Below are 22,540 nucleotides of genomic sequence, written 5' to 3'. Positions count from 1 at the left end.
AAGCAGCAGAAGAGAAATCCCAGATTACAGAATGGTAAATTATGCTTAATGCTACAGTAGAAATATTAGATTAACACATTCAATAGTCTAGAGTCTTGATGTAAGTAACAGCTGAGCAGAACTGTGTCCACCAGTATTGATTTTCACCCTCCAATTTATCACCAATGAAGCAGTTCACGTACTGCAGAGTCGACAGCAGATAAGGGGGATTCGCCTGAAATTCACATTGAGAACTGTGATAAGAAACAGACTCAGAATCCACGTTAATTAGCAGAATTTACCTTAATGATAACGTAAATTAACACAGGCGTCAAGTCATCAGCTGAAGGCACTCGATCCGATGCCATTGACAGAAGATTCATTATGCTCGTGATGCACCTAAAAAACAACCACATCCGAATTAAATGCCTCTCGCAGTGGAAAAACAAATTGATAATCACCTCACGACGCACTGCACTTTCTCCATGGGCGTCTTGTAGGCAGAAATGTGGGCTATTTGCTGCTGCGCGAAAGGCCATGGCGCCTCAATCAGATACTCCTGTGGAATGCGAAGTTTCTCATGTGCTGGCGTTATCACTCTCGACAGCTTCCTGATGTGCTCGCGCAACACTCTGCAATCAAGCGCACAGAATTGAAAAGAAACTCTCATAATGGAACGCAATTGATTTGACTCACTGATCTCTCGATATGTCACCATCGTCATTGGGGAACATCACTTGGCGATAGAGTCTCTGCAGGAGGATTCTCTCAATGCAAACGCGCGCCTCTGCCAATTGCCAGTCATTCATGCCAACGGAATTGGTGTTGGCACTCAATTCGTCCATCAGTTTGCTGATAAATTCATCCAACAGGTCAATTTTCTCATCAACAACCGTCAACTCGGCAAAGTCACACTGCAGCTGCTCAATCAGCACCTCCCGCTTGTCCAGGAACATGTTGATCAGCGTCTTCACCAGGTGTCGATTGCACACGACTCGTTCATTCCTCAGTCGCTCCTTTACGCGATCCTGACTCTCTACCGCCGACAGGAGATTCTGCCGGAATCGCACGAGATATTGCAAGTACGATTGTCGCTTTATCAAATCCTCCTGCAATTCCTCCACCAACTTGCGGTGCTGCCCCACGTCCATCTCCGAGAGGCAGCGCATGGCCTCCGACACGAAGGCTATTTGCTGTAGATTGTTCAAATTCAGCGCCTGAGCGAGTTGGATTTGTAAGTAAATGACGATCGGGGATGATTTTCCGCACTGCAAAGCATAAAACACTTCATTAATTATGCTAAAAATATTTGGGTCAATGATGTGTTCTTCTGCCGCTTTCACACAGTTAATAAATTATTCATTTTCCTGCATTTACTCACCGAAGTGTGCTTGAAGTCGGCCGTGTGGAGATCAGCTGATGACAAAACCACCCTCAGCTTCCTCTTGGCATTCGCGAAATGGAAGAAGGCATCACCATTGCGGTTGAGTATCACTTTCGACAGTCTATTCTCGAGATCCGAGTGAGAGCTCTTGCTCTTGCTGGAGCTCGAGTGACTCCCGGTGGAGTCGGAATTGGTCGCGTCGCTGCTCGAAGAGGCTTTGCGGCGATACTTGGCCAGGATGTCCTCAGTTGTCTCAAGGAATTCCGACTGACGACACTCACCGCTCTCGCTTCCGTCCGCCTGGGTGATGAGATCGTCATCGTGATGCGCGTGATCACTGAGGAAGTCATCCTGTCCATTGCGCATCTTCTGACTGCGCCGATTCTTGAAGCCACGCTTGATTTTGTTGAAGAAACCCGAACTATTCACGCGCACCTGCAGATTCCTCTTGTCCGCCGATGCATCGAAGCTGATGCTCTTGGGAATTGCACCCGTGAACTTGCCAGACTTCGTGATTGTACCATTCGGAAGGCAATTGCCATTGGTTAGATTCAGTGACTGCGTCTTCTGGATCCCTCCGACTGAAGCATCAGTGAACTTCTCTTCGCTGATCACCTCAACACTAATCTCCTGATCCTCCGACAGCCTGAGACTCTGCGTCGCGCGGATAATTTCATGATTCTCGTAAGTATAGCACGTGCGCCTCTTCGGATTGATGTCAATCATCCCATTACGCCTCCCATCGAAGCCCGCATGCCTTTGCTCCGACGAAAGTCGCCTGTGCTCCACGAGTTCATCGCTGAAATTGTCCTCGAAACCATTGTTCTCACACGTCTGACCATTTCCAGTGCAAAAGGGATTCACAATGTTGATGTCCGTCTTCACGACAGCCTCATCCGAGCTGCGATACTCGCCATGGTAGGCCGAATAGCTGTAATCTGCGTTATCCCTCTGATTTGTGTGATCTTGCTCCTCATTGAAGCGATCCAGAATATCATCTGTCGAGGACTTGAAGACACTGAGCGGCGTGATTGAGTCAACATACTCCTTCACTGGTTTCCTATACCCGAAATCATGGATCTTCCCATTGCCCAGATCCTGATCGAAATTGGAACTTGTGTTGCTCTCCGAAGAGTTCTGCCTTATAGGCCGCGAGCGATGATTCAGAAAGCTCTTGTGGGCGTTTGTTGAGCCATTAGAAGAGCCTCCAACGGCTCCACTATTCTCTAGGCACGACGACAAGAAGTGATTCCGATTTTGGTCCCTCTGCACTTTTGTACTCGCCATGCGGACGCCGTAATCCTCACCATTCACAGCCTCTGTCGATCTCCCGGTGCCGCTGAAGAAGACGGACTCCTGCACTTTCGGCCCGTGACTCGGAGAATCCATCTGTCTGACGCGCGGAGCGAAGAACGGCGAATCCGGCGCCCTGTTCTCACCCTCGCGGAACTGATCTCCAGCCTCAGATCTCCCAGCATCCGTCGTGTCAGACTTGGCGGCAATGCTCTGATTGTCATCCGTGTCAATCTCCGTCATCTTCTCTGAATCACTGGCCAGCACGTCCATGCTCCACGCGGATTCCGACTGTGTCTCATCCAGATTTTGCCTCATCTGCGGACGAGCCGCGCTGGACAACACATCGAAGTTGTTGTCACCCGGCAAAATGACTGCCGATGGAATGAGCGGCGTGGAGAAGTTCCTATCACGATCCGTATCACCGATGGTTTCAGAGTCGCTCGCCAGCACATCTGTGCTCCAAGTGTCCGATATAATGGAGATGGTTTCATCGCCCTCGATCAGCTTCTTGATCTCGAACTTGCAAAACTTGTCGTCAATGTCTGAGCGCGCCTTATTGAGAATCTTCGCCATCTGAGGTGTCGGAATCTGCGGTGGACGATTCTCACCCTCAGTTATCTGCGACGATGGCGTATCTCTGCCGGAAATGTTCGGTGTTCCCCGTCCAGACACATTCGCCGACACCATGTCCGAGAGATTATCGTTCTGGTCGTTCTCCTCCAGCTCTAGCGAGCTGGCCATTGAATGATTGCTTGGCGCCTCGCTTACCGCTTCCAGATTGTCCGACGTGTTACCAATGGAGGCATCATCGTGAGACATTGAGTAGCGTGAGTGTTTCGGATGATCACTGCGATGCACCTCATCCCCAATGTCCGCGCCCTCGTTCACGCCCAGCCTGTCCATGTCGCCAATGTTCTTTTCCGACAGCAGCGGCTCCTCAATATCATTGGCGATCGTATTCATGTTTAGCACCTCCTCTTCCGTCAGCATCGCCAACTTGTTCTCATCGCCAAACGCCACGGGAATCACCAACACATGCCCATAATCCTCCGGACCACCACCGGTGTGATTCACCAGCGCCGATGCTTCATCCGGCACATCTGTGTTCACATTCAGACTCATTGTCTTCGCCAATTTGCTCTCTATGTTCCTCCTCAGGCTGATTATCCCCTTGGACGACGATGCACTGGCGCTCTGTTGCGGCGAATCGCCATTAATCATCGTCTCCCACTTGTCCGGCAACTGCTCGAGAATGTCGCCCAGCTTCCGCCGCGCCTCACCGGAAATGTTCAATTCATCATGACTGAGCACCGTGCGCAAGTAGTCCACAAACACATTCAACTCATGCTGCATCACCAAAACACTCCCTCGCGATAAATCACTCTTGTGTGGCGACATGCCAATCACCCCAATCCCAATGTCACACTCATCCTTTGGCATCAGCTGTGTCAGCAGCCCAGCAATGGCATTCCTGTCGAACTTATCGTACAACTCTTGCCACTTCCCATCCACCTGCTGATGCTCAATCAGCGCCAACTTCTGTAAAATTTGCCCAATGACGATCAAATTGTTGCGCGCATTCTGCGATATTGGCGCATCCGCGATACCAAATACATCGGGACTCACGACGGCTGGACAGATGAAGTTCGTGAAGACCATGTCCGTGAGGATGGCATTCATCTCCTTGGCACTGAGGTTCGAGCGCTTCAGCGACAGACACATCGTCTGTACCAGCCAGCGCAGCGTCGACGGAAAGAGCACCCAATTTGCCGACAGGGACTTAATGAACTTGTTGGTAAGGATGTTGAGCGAGGAGATCGTGTCTCTGATGTACTCTTTCATCTTCGCCTCATGCTCAGGCGTGCCTTCCTTGCCGAATCTGCAAGAAAAACACCGCCGTTAATCAGTGTTTAGAGAGAAAATGTCACGAAAACTCACCTCTTCAGTCTCTCCTTGGCTGGATAATTGATTGACGCCTTGGCAGGATCGATCTCCAGTGTGCACTCGTCCTCCACCAGCACTTTCATGATGGGCTCGTGGAGAGTCGCCGTGAGGAAAAGCTTCGCCGAGAAGACTCTCTCGTGCAGACAGTGATAGAGCCTGGCAAAGGCGCAGCTGCCCGCCCTCAACATCCTCCGCGGCGCCTCGCTGGGTACGATCTCAATGTCTATCAGCTCCTTGAGCAGCTTCAGCAGCATCTCAACGTCTTTGGAATGGATGGCATTGCCATAGAGGCCACTGACAATGGTCTGCGTGATGATGTTGGTCTGATCGGCGCTCAGCACGTCGCGCGAGAGCTGATCACCGATGGTGAGGCACTGGGCGAGGAGATACGGCGAGTTGTGGAGGTAATTGAAGAGATTCGTGTAAGCCAGAACATGCTGATACTTCAAGCCCTTCGCCTTGTACGCGCTCACGAATTTCACATTCTCCAGTGCGTTAGCCTTCTGGCAGCACATCGCCGGACCCGTGTCGGGCTTCGACACGATCAAGTCACTCAAGTTCCGACGATGCTGAGCACAAATCCATGCGAGCTATAAAAGAAATTCACTAACATTAGTATTGCACAAAGACTTCCTTGGGCGCTTCCGCTCTGCCCACCTCGGCGACTTCCGATGTGTTCTCCTGAAGTGTCTCACTGAGGCGGACAAAGAAGCTCTGCTCCTTGGATATGAAGAGCTGCTCCTGGCGCAGCGAGTGCGCCAGATCGATCACCTCCAGAAGATTGCCGCCCGCGGAAGTCTCCATTGCGAATCGCGCCTGCGACGGTGTGTCTAGAAGAGTGAGCGAAAGAAAGTGAGTCAGCGATGCTCGCGAGAGTTTCTTCCTCCTGCACAGGGCATCGAGTGTGGCTATAAATAGTGAGTAAACAGTTGAGGAAATTACCAAGAAAAGTGGGCAGATTTCACACAAGGTTACTTCATTGAAGCACTCTTTGCACTCAAACCCCCCGAAAATACACTCTAGCGGAGTGAATTGTGGCCTAATCACGGGAGTTTATCGCACAGTGCATTTATGCTAGAGAGATCTAAAAGAAACACTCTGGAGATTGTGTGTAAATAGTCTGTGTACGTGAAAAAAATGGATGGGGCGAATCTCACTGTCTGTCAACACGGTGAAATCCACCCGAAATTCCCACACTTACCACACGAATTCTCCCTCAATTTCATCACTCATCAGTTTATCACCACCTCTGCTACGCTTTAAACCACCCTTTGACCCGCACAGTGCTACCTTTCTCCGCGAAATTGCAAAATATTTTCCACTGAGCACATCAACTTCAGCACTCGCGGATCTTCATTGACGAATGGCCACTTTCCCCCGAGCAAAACCGAACTCTGACACTCGCAGTGCCATCTCGTGGAGAATTTAACCGCCATCGTATTGGGGAGGAATCACAGCTCTTGTAAGCAAGTCGGTAATTCTCCCATAGAATGTCTCAAAGGCACGAAGAGAAGTCAAAAAAGTGCATTGGCATTGACTGGTGATCGAAGGAGAATCACAAGTAATGCATGCCAACACAGCCTTATTATATTTCCCATGTGTTTTGTGTGTTTAGCAGAGAATTGTGTGCTGAATTTTCACAATTTCGTCTATTTTGTGGTTTCTACAAGACCACAACGTAGCCTAGTAAATAAATAGATAGTATTGTAGTCTATTCCCAATCTCCTGAACTGACCTAAAGTCGTAGTCTTCTATAAAACACCATATTTTACCTTCTTTTGTGATCATTTGCACACTTGAGTTAATGAAACGTGTTGGAAAGGAATTATCTCGCCTTGCTAAACATAAATCGGTCTCATTTCCGGGAAAAGCGGTGAAAAGGAGAAAAGTTAACAAGATGGGAGTTTCCACGGAAGTTGTCACCTACGAAGTCCCGGACAAATCCTTTTCAGACAAGAAAGATTACAGGTTAGTTTTCCCACAGTTTTTCAGCTCATCTTGCATCAGTGTTGATCATTTTTCTTTTCAGGATATTCTATTTGCCCAACAAACTGAAAGTGCTCCTCATTTCGGATCCCTCGCCGATAGCTGAGTCCGATTCCGATGCCAGTACAATCAACACATCCTCCTTGTCCGAGGAGGAAGCGTACGATGGCGAAAGCACTTCTTCTTCCGACTCGGACACTTTTTCGGGCAGTTCTCAGTATTCCTCTTGCTCAGAGGGTGCTGACGGCCAGGAGAAGATGGCAGCGGCTTCGTTGCTCGTCGACGTGGGATCATTCAGTGATCCTGCTGACATCAACGGACTGGCGCACTTCCTGGAGCACATGATCTTCATGGGGAGCAAGAAGTATCCAGGAGAGAATGAGTACGACAAGTTTATCCGGAAGCATGGAGGCAGTGATAATGCGACTACAGACTGCGAGGACACGATTTTCTACTTCGATATCCCTGAGAAGCATCTTGAGGGCGCACTTGATATATTTTCCAGACTCTTCGTTGAGCCTCTGCTGGAAAAAGACGCGATCACGCGCGAGAGGGAGTCCGTGGACTCAGAGTTTCTGACCAGGAGTAAGGACGACATGGCCAGGCTTGAGCAGCTGATAAGCTCTCAGGCCAACACTGATCATCCGTGCCACTTGTTCGCGTGGGGAAATCTCGAGACACTGAAGCACAACATATCTGACCAGGCGTTGCACGACAGAGTGGCTGAATTCCAGAAGAGACACTACTCTTCGCATCGTATGTACCTCACTCTGCAAGCCAGATATCCGTTGGATGAGCTGGAGAGAGTGGCGCGCAAGTATTTCTCCGATATTCCTTGCAACGATCTCCCTGGGACGGATTTCTCGTGCTGGAAGCACACGAATGTCTTCCAGAAGCAGTTCTTTGAGAAGATATACCACGTAAAGCCAATCGCTGCCATGAAGTGTCTCCACATAAACTGGTGTTTTCCTTCCATTCTCAATGAGTTCAAGTGCAAACCGCAAATCTTGGTGGAACACTTGTTCGACAACGAGCAGAAGGGCAGTCTTTGTGCGTACTTGCGGAAGAATCTGTGGATTCTCCATCTTAGTGCAGAAATTGACGAGTCGGATGGCTTCTGCAACAACTCCTTGTACGCTATCTTCAGCATTCAAGTGAACCTCACGGACAAAGGCTATGAGAACATCTCTTCCGTCATCGAAGCCATTTTCTCCTACATCAAACTGCTGCACGAGAAGGAGGACTTTAGGAAGATCTACGAAGAGCTTCAGGCAATTGAGGACGCTAAGTTCAAGTACTCCAACGAGAAAGATGCCGTAGACAATGTGGAGGAATTGGTGATCAATCTAAAGTACTATCCAGCCAAGAATGTTCTCAATGGCAGCAAATTGCTGTTTGAATACGACAAGGAGCAGATCCAGACCTTCATTGACAGACTTTTCAATGATCCCTGCAACATCATGATCTGGTGCAACGACGAGACGCCACGAGATCAGAAGGAGAAGTGGTTTGGCACGGAGTACAGACTCGAGGACATGTCTGAAGAGTGGAAATCGATGAGGAAGAATGTGGAAATCTTTCCTGAATTTGATCTCGATCAAACCAACAATTTCATCACCACGGACTTCACCATTCTCCACCCAACAATCACTCCGATGGAGTGCGCTCAACCGCCCAGTCTCATCCGTCAAGACAAACTCTGCGAGCTGTGGTTCAGGGAGGACACACGCTTCGGGCTGCCGCGAGCCTACATCAACTTCGGATTCTCCAGTGCTCTGCCTCTGCAGAGCGACAAGAACGCCGCCATGATGCGCTTCTATGTCTTGACGCTCAAGTACTTGCTGCTGGAGGAACTCACAGCGGCCAGTGTGGCTCATCTGTCGTTCTACATCATCTGTGGCCAGAGAAGTGTGGTCATCAAGGTCACATCCCTTCCTCCGCCTTCCAGAGTGGATATTAACGATATTTTTTCCTACAGGTGAATGGATACAACGAGAAGCTGCATCTGATTGTCGATGCAATGGTGAGAAAAATGAGCAATTTGGAGCAACTCACGGAAGACCTCTTCCAGACGCTGAAGACAGGAGAATTGGAGACTTACTACAACACTTTGCTGAAACCCAAATCGCTGAATGGGTGAGAAATCTCATAAATCACAATATCAATCAATGATTTAATTATAATTTGAATTCCTCCAGAGATGTTCGTGTGTCCATTCTGGAAAAGGCTTTCACACCACTTTACAAAAAGTACAACGCTGTACACACTCTGACTCTCGAAGAAATCATACAATTCTCCAAGGACTTCCTGAAAACGTTGAAGATTCAGGGCCTAATCCAGGGCAACATGACGAAAGAAGAGGCCCTAAGCATCACGGAGAATGTCGTGAGTGTGCTGAAGAGTGAACCAATTGATGATCTGGCAACGATTGAGAAGAGAGCTTATCAAATTCCGCTGGGCAACAATTGCGTGCGCGTGAAAGGCGTTAATCAAAAGGATATGAACAGCTTTGTGATGGTCTTTTACCAAACCGATGCTCCGGCGACCGAGAATGCTTGCTTTGTGGAATTACTGGTGAACATTCTTGAGGAACCGGTGAGTTTCATGTTGCCATGCATTGCAAGTAGATTCTTATAGGTACCATTTGACCTTCTCTTTTAGCTCTTCAACCAATTGCGCACTATTGAGCAACTTGGCTATGATGTGAACTGCGACTTCAGGGAGAATTGTGGCTTTCACGCGTGGACAATTGGAGTGAATTCGCAGGAGAGTCAATTCTCTGTGGAGCACGTTGACGAGCGCATTGAGAAGTTCATGGAGGATTTCGTGGGGATCTTGCGAGAAATGTCGCCTGAAGACTACAAAAATGCCAGAGAATCTGTGATCAAGACCAAACTCATGCCAGATGTTCAGCTGAGAGACGAAGTGACGAGAAACTGGGGAGAAATTGTTACTGAGCAGTACGTCTTTGACAGGATCAACAAGGAAGTTGAGATTCTGAGGAATATCTCGCAAGAACAACTGATTGAGTTCCTCCAGAAGTATGCTTTCGATGAGAAATTCACCCGAAAACTCAGCATTCACGTGAGGGGCAACAAACTGGCCAATGAGACGGATTTAGAGCAAGAACAACTTCCTCATGCCTTGCATTTGGTCTACGACGTTCCGAATGTTGGCGACACTCGACAGAAATTCATTGATGATGTAGACAAATTCAGGGAATCTTTACTTCTCCACCCGGCGGTCAATAAAACTCTTCACTGATTCATGCTCTGCTGTTTGTCCTTCTGCATCTCCTTGTGCTTGCTAACGAAGCTGGTAAAATTCTGCTCTTCCGCCTCTTCGTCTGTCGGTCCAACTGTCGCTTCTTCTGTGCCTTCGTCGTCGTCAGACTCTTCGTTTCCTGGGTGTTTCAGGTAAATGTCTGAGAGTTCTCGTCCGCTGGGCACGTGCGTGACGAGACCCAATTGAACTTCTGTACCCTCACCATCTCCAGCTGCTCTGGTCAACTTGTCCTTCTCACGCTGCCGCTCTTCCTTCTGCTTCGCATCACGCAGTCGAATGTAGTCCTTCTTGTATTCCCTAAAAACAAATTTGCAATGAGAATTTAGCTCTAGAGACGCACAAAATGAAGGCTCACTTCTCGTATTCCTTGACCGCTTCGCTGATGAGATCTAAGAAGTGTGCAAATCCTATTCCTGTCTTGGAAGACACTCCGCACGCTTTCAAATCCCTGTAAAACTCATCCAGAGTGAGAGACATCGTCCTGGTAAGCGTGCTTACGTAGGATTTGTGTTGCTCCAGCGCCTCCTGGAACACCTCAAAGTCCTGCATCCACTCCAGCGCAAAGCTGTGATCCTCCACATCGATCTTGTTCATCACAATGATAAAGGGCAGTCGAGCTTTGTACAGAATTGAGCATGCGTACAGCATGTTGGACATGAACGTGGTGGGATTAGTCGACCGCGGCACGTCCATGATGTAGGCAATGACTGTGGGAAAGGACGTGGCCAGAGCCTCGGTGATAATCGTCCCGGAAGCCGACCACGTGAAGACTTCAATCTGTCCTGGAGTGTCTATGATACACAAGTCGTGCTTCTCTCCCGCCTTCGCGATGAGATCCACGACTTTGCCGAACTTGGTTGAGAAGAGATTCAATGCTGTGACGATTCCTCCGTTGGGGCCCAGCTTGTACTCCTTCATTACCGCTTTGTAATTCACAGTGTCCCGGACGTCTGGAAGATGGGGATTTACAGTGTGCAATTTGTGTCTGAGAAGAGACATTCTCACCAATGTTGACGGGATAGGGGACTTCCTTGCAGGCTGGGTCCAGATTTATCACATAGGGCATCTTATCTTTGTAGGCGAATTGCGTGAGCTTCTGCACAAAGGTTGTCTTCCCGGAACCGGCCATTCCCAGGACAATCAGGCACACTGGCTTGTCTTTCACATCGAAATCCTTCGCCGACGGCTCCTGTTTACTCGTACTGGCACTTTCCTGGTCAGATTCCATGGCGAGGCTGCGAATTTTGGCGTAAACTCCAGAAAATCACCATCCAAACACTGCCACTTCGCATTGAGGTTAGGGCGGTTTGTTTGTGGAACACGTTCCTTCCACGGCCGATCCACAAGATTTTGGCGGGTAGACTGCAAACCGAAAGCATGGCCATCAGTAAAACGACAGTGCTTCTTTTTCTCACTTTTTATGTATTCTAGAATGTGTGTTGAACATTTAATATAACCATTTTCATGTAATCTTACTTCAAAACAAGCGCATAATCCAATTAATACTGGAAAAGAATCACATTATATCGAAATGCGGTGTGTGTGAGCACTTTTTAGGAGGTGTTCACAAAACGCTAAAATATTGCTCTGATATATATTTTTCTGTTAATATGTATGTTTGTCTCATTCAAAAGTTATATATACGTTCTGTAAATGCATCGATTATATGGTCTTGAGAAGGAGAACCAATATTGTAATGCTGGATGATATGAAGGAATGTGATTCTTCACACGAACGCGGAGTTTTACACAGTATATTTTCTTCACCTTTTTAATACAATTCATCTAACACAAAATCCCTTGTTTTCATGCTTTGTTCCTCTCACATCTAAAGTCTCTTTCGATCTAAGTTTCTATCCAGTAAAATGGCTTCATATAAAAAATAAATGGGAATGAAAATGAGAGAAAAATTCAGTGTAAATATCTTTTTATCTTCACTACAACGCTTTGTCAAGAATTTCCTCCTTTGGTTCTTAAAACTCCCAAATTTTCCTATGTACACGTACATAAAATCCACCTACAAAGTCTAGTAAACTCTCTCTCTCTTTCCTCGCACTACAAAAATAAACGGACGAATTTCCCAATAAAAAATCGTGAAGGATTTCCATTTCCTAAGGGAGAGAAAAGTGACTTTGAGAAAGTGAAATTAGTGAAAAAACTATATTTTTGTCTTGTTAAAAAGGCACCTTTCAACATACTTTTTGTGTGTATTGTGTGTTGATTTTTTTCTTTTTATATTGTAAGTCCTCCTCAAAATAACATCTTCTCTCACTACATTGTATTTCCACCATTTTTTTTGCTTTGCTAAATCCAAGTTTTGGTTGTAGAAGAATTCTTTTTTACACGACACTCATCTTAAGAATAGCTACAATATTAGCGAGACTCTCTTGGGATTTTGCATTTTTCCTCTTGCCTAAAATACTCTCATCATCAAATACAATGTTATTAAATAGAGTTTACGCCTTAAGTAATGTAATTTTCCACTATAGAGATTATAGTAATTCATTATAGTCAAGCTGAGATAATTAGGTTGCGCTGCAATAAGACATTCTTCAAGTCAAAATCATGAAATACTGTTGCGTTCGGAATAATAATCCCATAATCTCGAAAAGTTGTTGAGCTGCATTACACGGCTTTTGTGTTCTTCTTGCCTCCAAAATCAATTTGTATATCACAAAAGTTAGTGTAATCCTTGTTTATACCTTATCTTGTATACGTAACACACTTTTTAGCATCAATTAAACATCAATTATTTTGTCAACTACAATTCTTACTGATTATACATTACTTATCATATTTACGCTGTGTTTTTCCTCTGTTTTCAAGTTTCAGCATGGCTTTTAATACTAAATTGGTAATTATATAGTATATTATGGGTTTTTTTCTTTTTCTTTCTGTATAATGTCAAAGAAAATTGAGTTCTGTATGCTCAACCCTCTGCGCGACGCTCAGACAATTTCCTTTGCGTGTGCACAAGACTGCATTGCTTTCGCCTCGAAAGTCTCTCTTTATTGGCTCACAAAAAGCTCATTTGGTGGGAAATTTATTGTTATTCATAATAGCAAAATTGTCCGGCTGTGATGGCAAAAAGGGAGGAGAAAGTTGTGAAAGGAATCTCGAGGGTGAGCAGACATCATCAAGATTACAAGCAATTTTGGGAGCGCGATTCACTATTTTGAATATACATCGCAAAGTTGCGAATGGAATAAATTAGGCGGTCTTTCTTCTGGAAATCAGGCATCAAAATCATACATATATACATTTAAGAGTACTTAGAATTGGGTTCACGTAACTTAGTCTGACTTATCTTGAAAGCAAGTTGAAAAGTTGAGAAGGAAGTCCATTACTCAAAATGCAGATTTACTCCTCTTCAGAGTGATTTTCACTGGTCAGAAGAGTCTTGTTGTCATCGTTTTGGGACTCGAGCTTCTGCAGGTGTAGGGAAAAAAGCAGAGGAAATTATTCGATACTTCAAGATAAAGTTTAAAGCTCCTTCAGTCGAAAAGGCCACAAAGACTCACCTCAAAGGTGTTCCTTCCGTTTCTCTTGGCGCACGCCTTGCAAACTCCCTTGCGCCTCGCGATGACGCAGAGTACCACAATCAGAAGGACCAGCAGGAAGGCGATGCCCAGGATGACGGGTAGAATCACTCTGTCCTCCGTGTTGCCCTGCGGAGAGAAATGCCCGGTCAGAGAGGATGTCTGACGGGGTTTGGACTGCCCTTACCACCCACTGGAAGTACGTGGAGGGATCCACGTAGGGCCAGTGCGACTGCACCCAGTTCTTCTCGTCGAAAATCTTCCCGGAGGCGCTCTTCACGGCGATCTTGTCGTTCTGCTGGCTCACCACGACGATGGGTTTGCTGGAGAAGCGCGTGGAGTCGCGGATGCTGGCCACCAGCGGCTGCTTCCGCGTGTTGATGTGCGTGGGCGCGGGGGCGCTCGGTCGGCTCGTGGGGGCGACCGTGGTGCTCTTCTCTGTGCTGGTGCTGGTGCTCTCCGTGGTGACCGTCTGGGGCGCGTGAGGCGTAGACTTGGCGGCCAAGGCGTTGCTTTCGTCGTACAGCTTCTCGAATTCCGTGATGTTCAGCATGTCCGACCAGGCGGGCGATTGCGTCTTGTGTGCTTTCGCTGGCGCACTCTCTGCCGTCGGCGCTGTCTTGTCCACCTGGTACTTCACGCTCACGGGATTGCGCATCTCGCGCGCCTTCTGGGCTCTGTAGAACCACGACGCCGGACTGGGCATGAGGTCGCTGGTCACCATGAGTGGGATGAGCAGGGTGCCCGCAATCACGGCGCACACGAAGAACAACCCCACATATGCCACGATGGACTTCTTGCGGTTGTGCCGACACGTCCTGCTGCTCCTCTTCCGGCCACCGTCCGTCGCTCCGCCTCTGAAGTCGTCATTCTGGGGCAGAATTGTGTACTGCAGACTGTTCTCACCATGACGCACTGTCTTGTACATGTTTCAGGCAATTTCCCTCACTGGCATTTACCTGCAAATGCTAAATTTTGCACCCTCATCAGCAAATCACTTTGCCGAGGGTGTGAGGCGATCATAAATTTCCACTCAGGAGCTCCAAATTAAACTGCTCGAGGAAATTCACGATAGCACCTCACACACTTCCGACTTCCGCACTCGGATTTATTCCCGCCCCCCTTTTTCAGCCCTTCGCGGGCTCATCCGACGTCCAATTTGCCAATTTGCATTTACCTGTAGCGCTCGCGAGTCTCAGAGCTCAGAGAACTCTGCAGAAAGTGCAACTTCTGCGGAGAAGAGTGTAAAATCGATGGAAATGGGCGCCCGTGCAGAAGAGGGTGGCGTGTAATTTCCCTCTCGGAGAATTTGGGGCCACGCACACACACGAGAAATCCAGGACACTTCACAGCAACACTGCACAATTCGGCGCCACGAGCGAGTCAATCATGGACAATTGCGGACTCTTATCACCAGATTCCGAGCACTAGAAGTTAGAGACGTTGGAGCGCTCGAGAGAGGAGAAAATCCATCTGATGATGCCTTCCATGGGCTCCGCTGTACTGGCAAAATACACCACTTTTCTCTATACCGTAAAATCAATATTAAGTCGGGCCATGGATTCGGTGTTCTTCCATTTCTTTCTCACACCCTCGCGCCATTGCTTCGTCTTCTCACATCGTCACACACATAAAAGCCAGCGGGCGCGAGGGTGAGTGACTCCGCGGGGTGCTCGAGCGTGTGGCGCGAATTTGCATTTCCGTCCCGAAGATGACCTTTAAATCGACAAATAATTGGGCTTTTTCACCCGAGAACTATGAGAATTCCCGACTTATTGGGGTCTGGACGGAAACCTAACATAAATTAAAGTCTCTCATTAAAATCATGTAATTAAAAGTTGTCCTTACATGTTATCGGGTTTAATTTTATTAATAAAGAAATGCAAAATTGTTTTTGTCGTTTTTGTTGCACCGCAGAAATAATTGTTTTTCTCTCGAATGCTTGTTAGGCTTGTTAGAGTTTAATTGAATTTGCAGATCCATTCAAAAGATGACTTTTATAAATCAACAAATATGGAGATTGGGCAGCATTGCATTGGACGATTATTTCGAAATAAACACAATTAGGCGTACTATTATCATTAGCCATAAACAGTAGTTTTAAATTATTATTTAACACGAACAAATGATTTCGAATCGTGCATTTTTCAAGACATTTCCTATGTAGGAAATAAATCGCAAAGAAATACTGGAATCACACTTTTACTCAAAGTATTGTAATGTTGTTTGAATATGATTAAATTTTCAGTTGGATGATTTTTAAAATAACTTTTGTAATTGTAATTATCGTTTCATTTGTTTAACAGTCTTTAATTTATTTACTCTGACAATCTTTATCAACTGAGTACTAATTATTTAGCATTGTGCAATAGGTATTTTTATAAATAAATCGCAACAACTGCTCAAATGCTCACTTGCTCTCAAAGGTTTTAAATAAATTGCAGGGTTCGAGAAAATGAAAATTCTACTAGTGATCATGAGTGTTTTTCTGCTAATAGTAGGTAAATTTTTTTTCATTAATTAGTGAGTTTTCTTTCTTAATTTTGCATGATCATTTCAGGAATACAAGCCGTTGACTCAAGTGAGTAAATGTATATAGAAGAATGTCTTTAAATTCACCCAAAGAATGAGTACAATAATGTATTCTTCTAATTTTGCACTTAATTTTCTAATTACCCTTTTAGACAACAGAAGAGTAGTAAGGATGATCTCGAAGAACCGCGACAAGAGAGGTGCGAGTTGTACTGGACTATGCAGACTTATATTAGAACGAGTAGAATACGAGAAAGAAATAGATTACAACGATTACAATGAATATTAATCACCGGTTTATTATTAAATGTTAATAAGCGCATTTGCATTTAGGCACTGAATTCAAGATAATATGCATGTCAATCTTATACTTAAACTCACAGAATGACTTGCAGAATTGTGATTGATGGATTGCAATGCTGCTCCGCTCGCGGATTTGTGGGCGAGCTCGAGCGATAAAAAAGGAGAAACGATTTCCAGTGTGAGGAAGGAAAATTGAATTTTCGCGAATTTCCACACGGCACACGGGGAATTTTCACTGGCGAACATTATGTGGGTCAGTCGAGTGAATTTCAAATATGAGGAAATTGCGTGGAAATGATTGAAGTTCCTCTGCCCAACATCGATATATAGTCAATGGCTGGTCTATTGGGAGAGGATTATGGTGAAATATTAAATTCTATATAAGTCTGCCGCCATTGAATAAGTAAATACCTCGTCTTATATCTCTCTTTTCACTTTATTCGCTCTCCAATTCCCGCAAATTCACCTCCTCCTCCGCTTAATCTCCAGGATTGGAGTCAACGAGGAGGCAAAATGACTTCACGTGTAAAATCCTTAGCACAAAAGGCACATTTTTCAATATCAATAAAGTGTGTGTGTGTACTTAAAGTTTTAAGTAAATGCAACAATTTCCTTAACTAAATCTGCCGAGGAATCAATTCTCACATTCGCTGGAAGACATGCAAATTCTCTTGGGGCCAATTCATCTTCTACTTCATCGTCGGCATCGCGACGGCCGCTTTGGTGTGAGAGACATCAGTTTCGCGCCACAATTGCGTCACCGTCTTCGTCTGCGTGTAGAACTTCACGCCCTGCTTGCCGTAGAAGTGCTGATCGCCCAGGAAACTGCCGCGCGTGCCGGTGAACGAGAACATGGGTAGTGGGACGGGGATGGGCACATTGACGCCCACCTGACCCACGTCAATCTGATTCACGAACTTCCGTGCCGTGGCGCCGTTTGTGGTGAAGATCGCGGTTCCGTTTCCGTAGGGATTCGAGTTGATCATCTCGATGGCATCATCGATGGTCTCGGCGGAAAGACAGACGAGCACCGGGCCGAAGATCTCCTCAGTATAGCACTTCATGTTGGCCTTTACCTCCGTGAGAATTGTGGGCCCTACAAAGTTGCCCTTCTCGAAGTTCGGCACTTTGATGCCTCTGCCGTCAAGCACGCACTTTGCGCCCTCGTCAATGCCCGACTGGATCAGGCTGTGGATGCGCTCCTTGGACTGAGGCGAGATGACAGGGCCCAGATCCGTACCAGGTACGTGTCCAGCATTCACCTTTAGCTTCTTGGCGCGTTCCACGAGGTCTGGGATCCACTTGTTCGCCTCGCCCACGAAGATGGCCGTGGACAGAGCCATGCAGCGCTGTCCGGCAGCGCCGAAAGCCGCTCCTGCCAGCTGATTCAGCGTATTCTCCTTGTTGGCATCCGCCATGATCACTCCATGATTCTTGGCGCCCATGTTCGACTGCACGCGCTTGCCATTGCGACCGGCGCGCTCGTAGATGTATTTTCCCGCCTGATCCGAGCCCACGAAGGACACGGCCTTGATATCTGGGTGATCACAGATGAAGTTCACGGCATCGTGCGCCCCGTGGATGACATTCACCACGCCTGGCGGACATCCGGCCTCGTTCAGCATCTCCATGAGCATCATCGTGGCGCCAGGATCGCGCTCCGAAGGCTTGATGACGCTCGTATTGCCGCACGTGATGGCGACGGGGAACATCCACAGCGGAATCATGGCGGGGAAGTTGAACGGAGTGATGCCAGCCGTGACGCCCAGCGGAAGAGTGTAGGAGTAAGTGTCCATGTCCTTGGCCACATTGGGCAGAGTCTCGCCGAGCTGCAGGGACGGAATGCTGCAGCAATGCTCCACGACCTCTGCAGAGACAGAAAGATGCAATATGAAACGTTAGAATTTTCAGCTATTCCTCAGGAATAAATCTATTTTTAGCCCTGAACTTGATCGCCGACCAGTTTTCCCAATCATCTATAGCGATAAGAGATTATCTCAGCACTTACGCAATCCTCTCAGCACATCGCCTTCCGCATCGACCAGCGTCTTGCCCTGCTCCTTCGTGATGTTCTTCGCCAACTCGCCCATGTTATCCTTGATGAGGTGCTGCAGGCGGAACATGATCTGCTGGCGCGTGAGGATCGACGTCTGGCTCCAGGTCTTGAAGGCGTTCCTCGCCGACTCAACGGCCGACTCCATTTCCGCCTGCGTGCACTTTGGCACACGTGTCACGACTTCATTAGTCGCCGGATCTTGCAAGTCAATCCAGTCCTTTGTCTTCGACTCCACAAACTTCCCGTCGATGAACATTTTCGTCGTCGGCGCGCTGCTCGCGTACGAACGCCGAATGGCGTGCAGACCCTTGGAGAGAATGAAAATCGACATTAGCATGTGAACATGACTCCCAATGAGCCTCTTCATTGCTTCCCATTTGCCTTAATAGTGCTAAATTGCAAATTAAGCGCGCGCGCTCAACACACTCTCACTTTGGGGTCACGTTGGACAATTGACAAGGCCGAGAATGAAGAATAATCCTATTCTTATCTGCAATTCCCCAGCAGCGCCCCACTGAACGTCTTATCGGAAAAAAATCTCCACAAAAATAAATCGCCGTTACGTAAGAGACCACAAGACACTTTCCTTTTCATGATCACGCACTTTCGCCGCGCCCCCAAGGTCTCCAGGCCGGTTGGCCAGGAAGATAGAGCACTCACCTCGCTCCGGACAAGTCTCAGCATCGTGGCAGACATGCTCAGTGGGGTGAAAATTTGCAGAAAATCAGGAAAACTTGAACTGGACACTCGCACCTTTGCTGAGGATCGAGCAGAACTGGGCGAACGTCAATCGAGGTGTTGAAAATAACCCCACTTTGTCCGCATTTCTGAGATCGAAAGCGCTCAACTCTGCGCACTGCTCGCAGCACTGAGATTCTACAAGGAGAAATTCTCTTCAAAATAATCAACATAAATTGTAGAAGGGCAACAAGAACCTTTTCTATACCTTCTCTTCTTACCTATGAAAGAAAATGTGAAGATTTACTTTAAATTACCCAGTTGTGAATAATCAATGACAATGGAACTTCTTCATGATTTCAGACGAGTTGAGGCAATTATCACACACATTCGCCAATTATACACGCGCCGCATCTCACACTAGATATTTGATAACAAGCGATTGTGTGAGTATTTCTGGAGCTGTTTCCAAGTGGGACCTTCGAAAAAATCCGCCCAAGTGCGTCCCTGATCAATTGCCGGCTCAACATGTCCAAGAGGTTAGCACAGTTTCCCTCTGAAATCCCCTTACTAATTTCGCTCTTCTTTGTGCAGAGATCACAATCAGTCGGTGGATGACTTTATGCGGGAGATTCTCCAGGATCTCAATGGGAATCACCTGGACGACAATCAAGTGAAGTACAACGAAATCGCCGCTGCTCTGGAGCAAATAATCCTGCTCTCGAACAATGCGAGATTCCGGGAGAAGTGCTTCAGGCTTCTATTGGGCGACGGCGGCAGAGCGGACAATCTGAGGAACGCCATCCTCACGCGTCTTCATCAGCAGACTTTCAACAGGATGCGCTAAGGCTATTTATACGAAAAAATCAACTATCAATTACAGATTACTTCTTCGTGTCATCAGTCTCGGGCTGTGCGTCCAGCAAGGCACTCCTGATGCCCACTTTCTTCAGCTCCTCAATCAGCTCGCCGTTCTGGTGCATCTGCAGCATAATGTCGCATCCTCCCACGAATTCTCCATCGATGAAGACTTGCGGAATTGTCGGCCAGTTACTGAAGTCTTTGATTCCTGTTATGGAAAAGGTTTAGAAGCAGATCTTCATGCTTGAGACTTTTCTACCACACCTTGCCGCAGACTCTCGTCCGACAGGACATCGTAGCTATCGTAGGGAACTGCGTGCATCCTCATGACCTGAACCACAGCATTGCTGAAGCCGCACCGCGGAGCCTCGGGATTTCCCTTCATAAACACCACAACTTTGCTTTTTCTCACCATTTTATCGATTTGCTGCGATACTGGCGGGGCCGTGCAGTAGAATTGTGAGTAATTTGCCAGGTATTTCACAGGGAAACTCCCTGGACGAGCGATTCTTCCGAGAATATTCATTGTTTTCCTCGTCAGCTGGGCACCAAGTTCCCACTATTCCCACACGGTGGCGCTGCTGTCGACAAAAATTTCCAATTGGCATGCAAGTTCAGCCAACTTCACACAGCTCTTTGACACCTCAATCCCAAGCGTTCTCCGGAATTGTGTGTGCGATTCTTATTTGGTGTCTGAAATCTTTCTCCACTCCCGCGAAATCCCTCAATTTCTCATCAAATTAACACGCCAACTAAATGCTCGTGATGGAGAATCCCGAGGAAGTGCTGCAGATCTTGGAGCGCTTTACCAAATTGAAGCCAAAGGAGATTCCGCAGGAGCTGGAGGAGTATATTCGTCATGTAGCCAAAACGGGGGACACTGTGTACAGATGGCCAAATATTAAGTATTTATTCCGCGAGAAGTTAGTCAATGTGATCAAGCAATTTCACGAATCCACACCATCTATCGAAGGTGAGGAAATGCAAGTGTGTGATGTCATAGATGGTGAAAATGTGTCACCCAGACGCCAGTCGCTTAGATGCACGCTTTCCGGGCGGGATCTAATGCCTTTCTCCCTTGCAGATTTGCCTCAATACCCCAATGTGGACCCCTTCAACTATGAGACTATGAAGAATGGACTTCTCGAACGTCTGGACACTTTCAACGCGGCTCCTTTCACAATACAGAGGATTTCTGAGCTACTCTCGGATCCCAGGAAGCAGTATACGAGGATCGACAAGTTCATGCGCGCCGTCGAGAAGAACATCTTAGGTATGAAGCGTCCCTTTTTTACACAGTGTATTTCACTAAATGCCTGCTTTGTTGTCTAGTTGTAAGTACGATAGAGCCAGGAAGGAAAGCAACGGACAGCGAAAATGGCGACAGCCTGGATTCAATGGTAGATATCCAGAATCATTGCAAGCCTCTGGGAATCTCACAACTTTCCGTACTTTCAGCAAATCGAGTGGGAAACCTTGACGCCATCTGCAGCTGTTATCATGGCTGAAGTGGCGGCCGTGGCCAAGTTTGTTTCTAGCGCCTCAAAATCGCCCACTCAGGAAGACACTGTAGGCTTGCCGGACTCTCTTGAGGCGCCGGACATTGAGAGTGATGTCAATATCACGGACAGCTTAAGTAAGTTCGACGAGTCGAGCAACGACGCCACGCCTAAAGATGAGACCACTCAAGACGCGTCGACTTCCGCTCCACTGGTGGTGATCAAGCCTCTGGAAGTGGCTGAGACGGTGACCAAGGAAGCCTTCGAGGAGGAGGAGGAAGAGGAGGATGAGAAGACCACCTCTGTGGAGGCTGCTGAAGTGACGACGGCTGCTGAGAATGCGTCCGAAGAGCCTGAGAAAACCGATTCAGACAACACCAACGCCACGATTTCCTCCTCCTCGTCGGATGACAGCAACAGCACGGATGACAATGAGAGCCTCACGGGGCAGACTTCGGACGTTCCCGAGAGTTCCGCTGTGGCACCAGAAGCAATTCCAGCCGAGAATAGTGAGATTCAAGAGCCAGCAGCGGAAGAAACCTCGAGCCTCGCCGAGGAAAAATCGCCCGAAGTGACTGAAGAGCCTGTAAAAGCTGCCGAAGAACCACCTGAAGAGGCGCCTGCCGAGGAGATCGTGGAACCCGAAGCGGCTCCTGCGGCCCAATCGCCGCCAATTGCATTCCATCCGACTGAGGAAGAGACAGAGCAGGAGGCTGAATTGCGCGATCGTACGGAGGACGGAGAGCCGGTGTGCAAGAAGCCCATGGAGAGTGATATGCTGGTCGAGGTGCCGCCAGCCTTGCCTCTCGAAGACATCCCGCCGGCCGCCGTGGACGTTGTTTCTCAGATGGTGGCCGACGAGAGTCTCCTGATGCCGCCGAGTGAGGAGTTGCCCAAGGAAGCGACGGCCGAAGCTTCTCCGCCTGCAGAGGCGGACTTGATTCTGCCGCTCGAGGTAGCCGACATGGAAGTGGCTCCAGCGGCATCGGAGGTGTCCGAGATGGCGACTGAGGAGACCAAGACGGACGACGCCATGGAAGTGGACGAGAGCAGCATGGAGCCAATGGATCAATAAGCGTGCATCCAAGAAATTAACATAATTTTTACGTCTTAGAGATTACGTAGACTTATTGACCTTAGGAATAAAACCCAATATTGTAAAATGTAGTTTCGCTTGTACGATCAACCCATTGCAAGAC

The 22,540-nt window shown here is 47.6% G+C and overlaps 7 protein-coding genes and 1 long non-coding RNA gene across 9 annotated transcripts; 3 read left to right on the top strand and 5 right to left on the bottom strand.

Moving 5' to 3' along the window:
- Positions 1–76: 76 nt before the first annotated feature.
- On the bottom strand, positions 77–6,027 carry LOC132258954 (receptor-mediated endocytosis protein 6 homolog). The gene is made up of 8 exons (XM_059756522.1): positions 5,805–6,027; positions 5,261–5,433; positions 4,598–5,193; positions 1,361–4,538; positions 676–1,247; positions 441–611; positions 282–378; positions 77–214 (listed from the first exon to the last, which is right to left on the bottom strand). The coding sequence occupies exons 1-8, from the start codon at positions 5,827–5,829 to the stop codon at positions 80–82; spliced, it is 4,947 nt and encodes a 1,648-aa protein (XP_059612505.1). The 5' UTR covers positions 5,830–6,027; the 3' UTR covers positions 77–79.
- Positions 6,028–6,107: 80 nt separating this feature from the next.
- Positions 6,108–9,857, top strand: LOC132258957 (nardilysin). The gene is made up of 5 exons (XM_059756525.1): positions 6,108–6,571; positions 6,633–8,511; positions 8,568–8,725; positions 8,788–9,184; positions 9,251–9,857. The coding sequence occupies exons 1-5, from the start codon at positions 6,408–6,410 to the stop codon at positions 9,851–9,853; spliced, it is 3,201 nt and encodes a 1,066-aa protein (XP_059612508.1). The 5' UTR covers positions 6,108–6,407; the 3' UTR covers positions 9,854–9,857.
- On the bottom strand, positions 9,847–11,210 carry LOC132258963 (GPN-loop GTPase 1). The gene is made up of 3 exons (XM_059756534.1): positions 10,880–11,210; positions 10,230–10,824; positions 9,847–10,171 (listed from the first exon to the last, which is right to left on the bottom strand). The coding sequence occupies exons 1-3, from the start codon at positions 11,100–11,102 to the stop codon at positions 9,847–9,849; spliced, it is 1,143 nt and encodes a 380-aa protein (XP_059612517.1). The 5' UTR covers positions 11,103–11,210.
- Positions 11,211–11,276: 66 nt separating this feature from the next.
- Positions 11,277–14,915, bottom strand: LOC132258967 (uncharacterized). 2 transcript variants are annotated; one of them, XM_059756537.1, is made up of 4 exons: positions 14,590–14,915; positions 13,600–14,380; positions 13,395–13,541; positions 11,277–13,302 (listed from the first exon to the last, which is right to left on the bottom strand). In XM_059756537.1, the coding sequence occupies exons 2-4, from the start codon at positions 14,338–14,340 to the stop codon at positions 13,234–13,236; spliced, it is 957 nt and encodes a 318-aa protein (XP_059612520.1). In that variant the 5' UTR covers positions 14,341–14,380; positions 14,590–14,915; the 3' UTR covers positions 11,277–13,233. The 2 variants fall into 2 exon arrangements, with proteins under 2 accessions (XP_059612520.1, XP_059612522.1); XM_059756539.1 differs by having other exon boundaries at positions 13,600–14,371.
- A 748-nt stretch (positions 14,916–15,663) lies between these two features.
- On the top strand, positions 15,664–16,642 carry LOC132257351 (uncharacterized). The gene is made up of 3 exons (XR_009468248.1): positions 15,664–15,913; positions 15,973–15,993; positions 16,097–16,642. It is a non-coding gene; the product is annotated as an uncharacterized LOC132257351 (long non-coding RNA).
- A 22-nt stretch (positions 16,643–16,664) lies between these two features.
- On the bottom strand, positions 16,665–19,094 carry LOC132257348 (probable methylmalonate-semialdehyde dehydrogenase [acylating], mitochondrial). Its single transcript, XM_059754211.1, has 3 exons — positions 18,964–19,094; positions 18,256–18,610; positions 16,665–18,114 (listed from the first exon to the last, which is right to left on the bottom strand). Exons 1-3 carry the CDS (start codon positions 18,997–18,999, stop codon positions 16,937–16,939), a joined length of 1,569 nt encoding a protein of 522 aa, XP_059610194.1. The 5' UTR covers positions 19,000–19,094; the 3' UTR covers positions 16,665–16,936.
- Positions 19,095–19,760: 666 nt separating this feature from the next.
- LOC132257350 (glutaredoxin-related protein 5, mitochondrial) lies at positions 19,761–20,413 on the bottom strand. The gene is made up of 2 exons (XM_059754213.1): positions 20,107–20,413; positions 19,761–20,050 (listed from the first exon to the last, which is right to left on the bottom strand). The coding sequence occupies exons 1-2, from the start codon at positions 20,366–20,368 to the stop codon at positions 19,866–19,868; spliced, it is 447 nt and encodes a 148-aa protein (XP_059610196.1). The 5' UTR covers positions 20,369–20,413; the 3' UTR covers positions 19,761–19,865.
- A 41-nt stretch (positions 20,414–20,454) lies between these two features.
- On the top strand, positions 20,455–22,416 carry LOC132257347 (serine/threonine-protein phosphatase 4 regulatory subunit 2). The gene is made up of 4 exons (XM_059754210.1): positions 20,455–20,815; positions 20,927–21,115; positions 21,175–21,242; positions 21,301–22,416. The coding sequence occupies exons 1-4, from the start codon at positions 20,599–20,601 to the stop codon at positions 22,414–22,416; spliced, it is 1,590 nt and encodes a 529-aa protein (XP_059610193.1). The 5' UTR covers positions 20,455–20,598.
- The last annotated feature ends 124 nt before the right edge of the window (positions 22,417–22,540 follow it).

Source organism: Phlebotomus argentipes, unplaced genomic scaffold (genome assembly GCF_947086385.1).
Source record: "Phlebotomus argentipes unplaced genomic scaffold, Phlebotomus argentipes genome assembly scaffold_4, whole genome shotgun sequence".
Taxonomy (NCBI): Eukaryota; Metazoa; Arthropoda; class Insecta; order Diptera; family Psychodidae; genus Phlebotomus; species Phlebotomus argentipes.
This window is presented reverse-complemented; position numbering and strand designations above follow the sequence as displayed.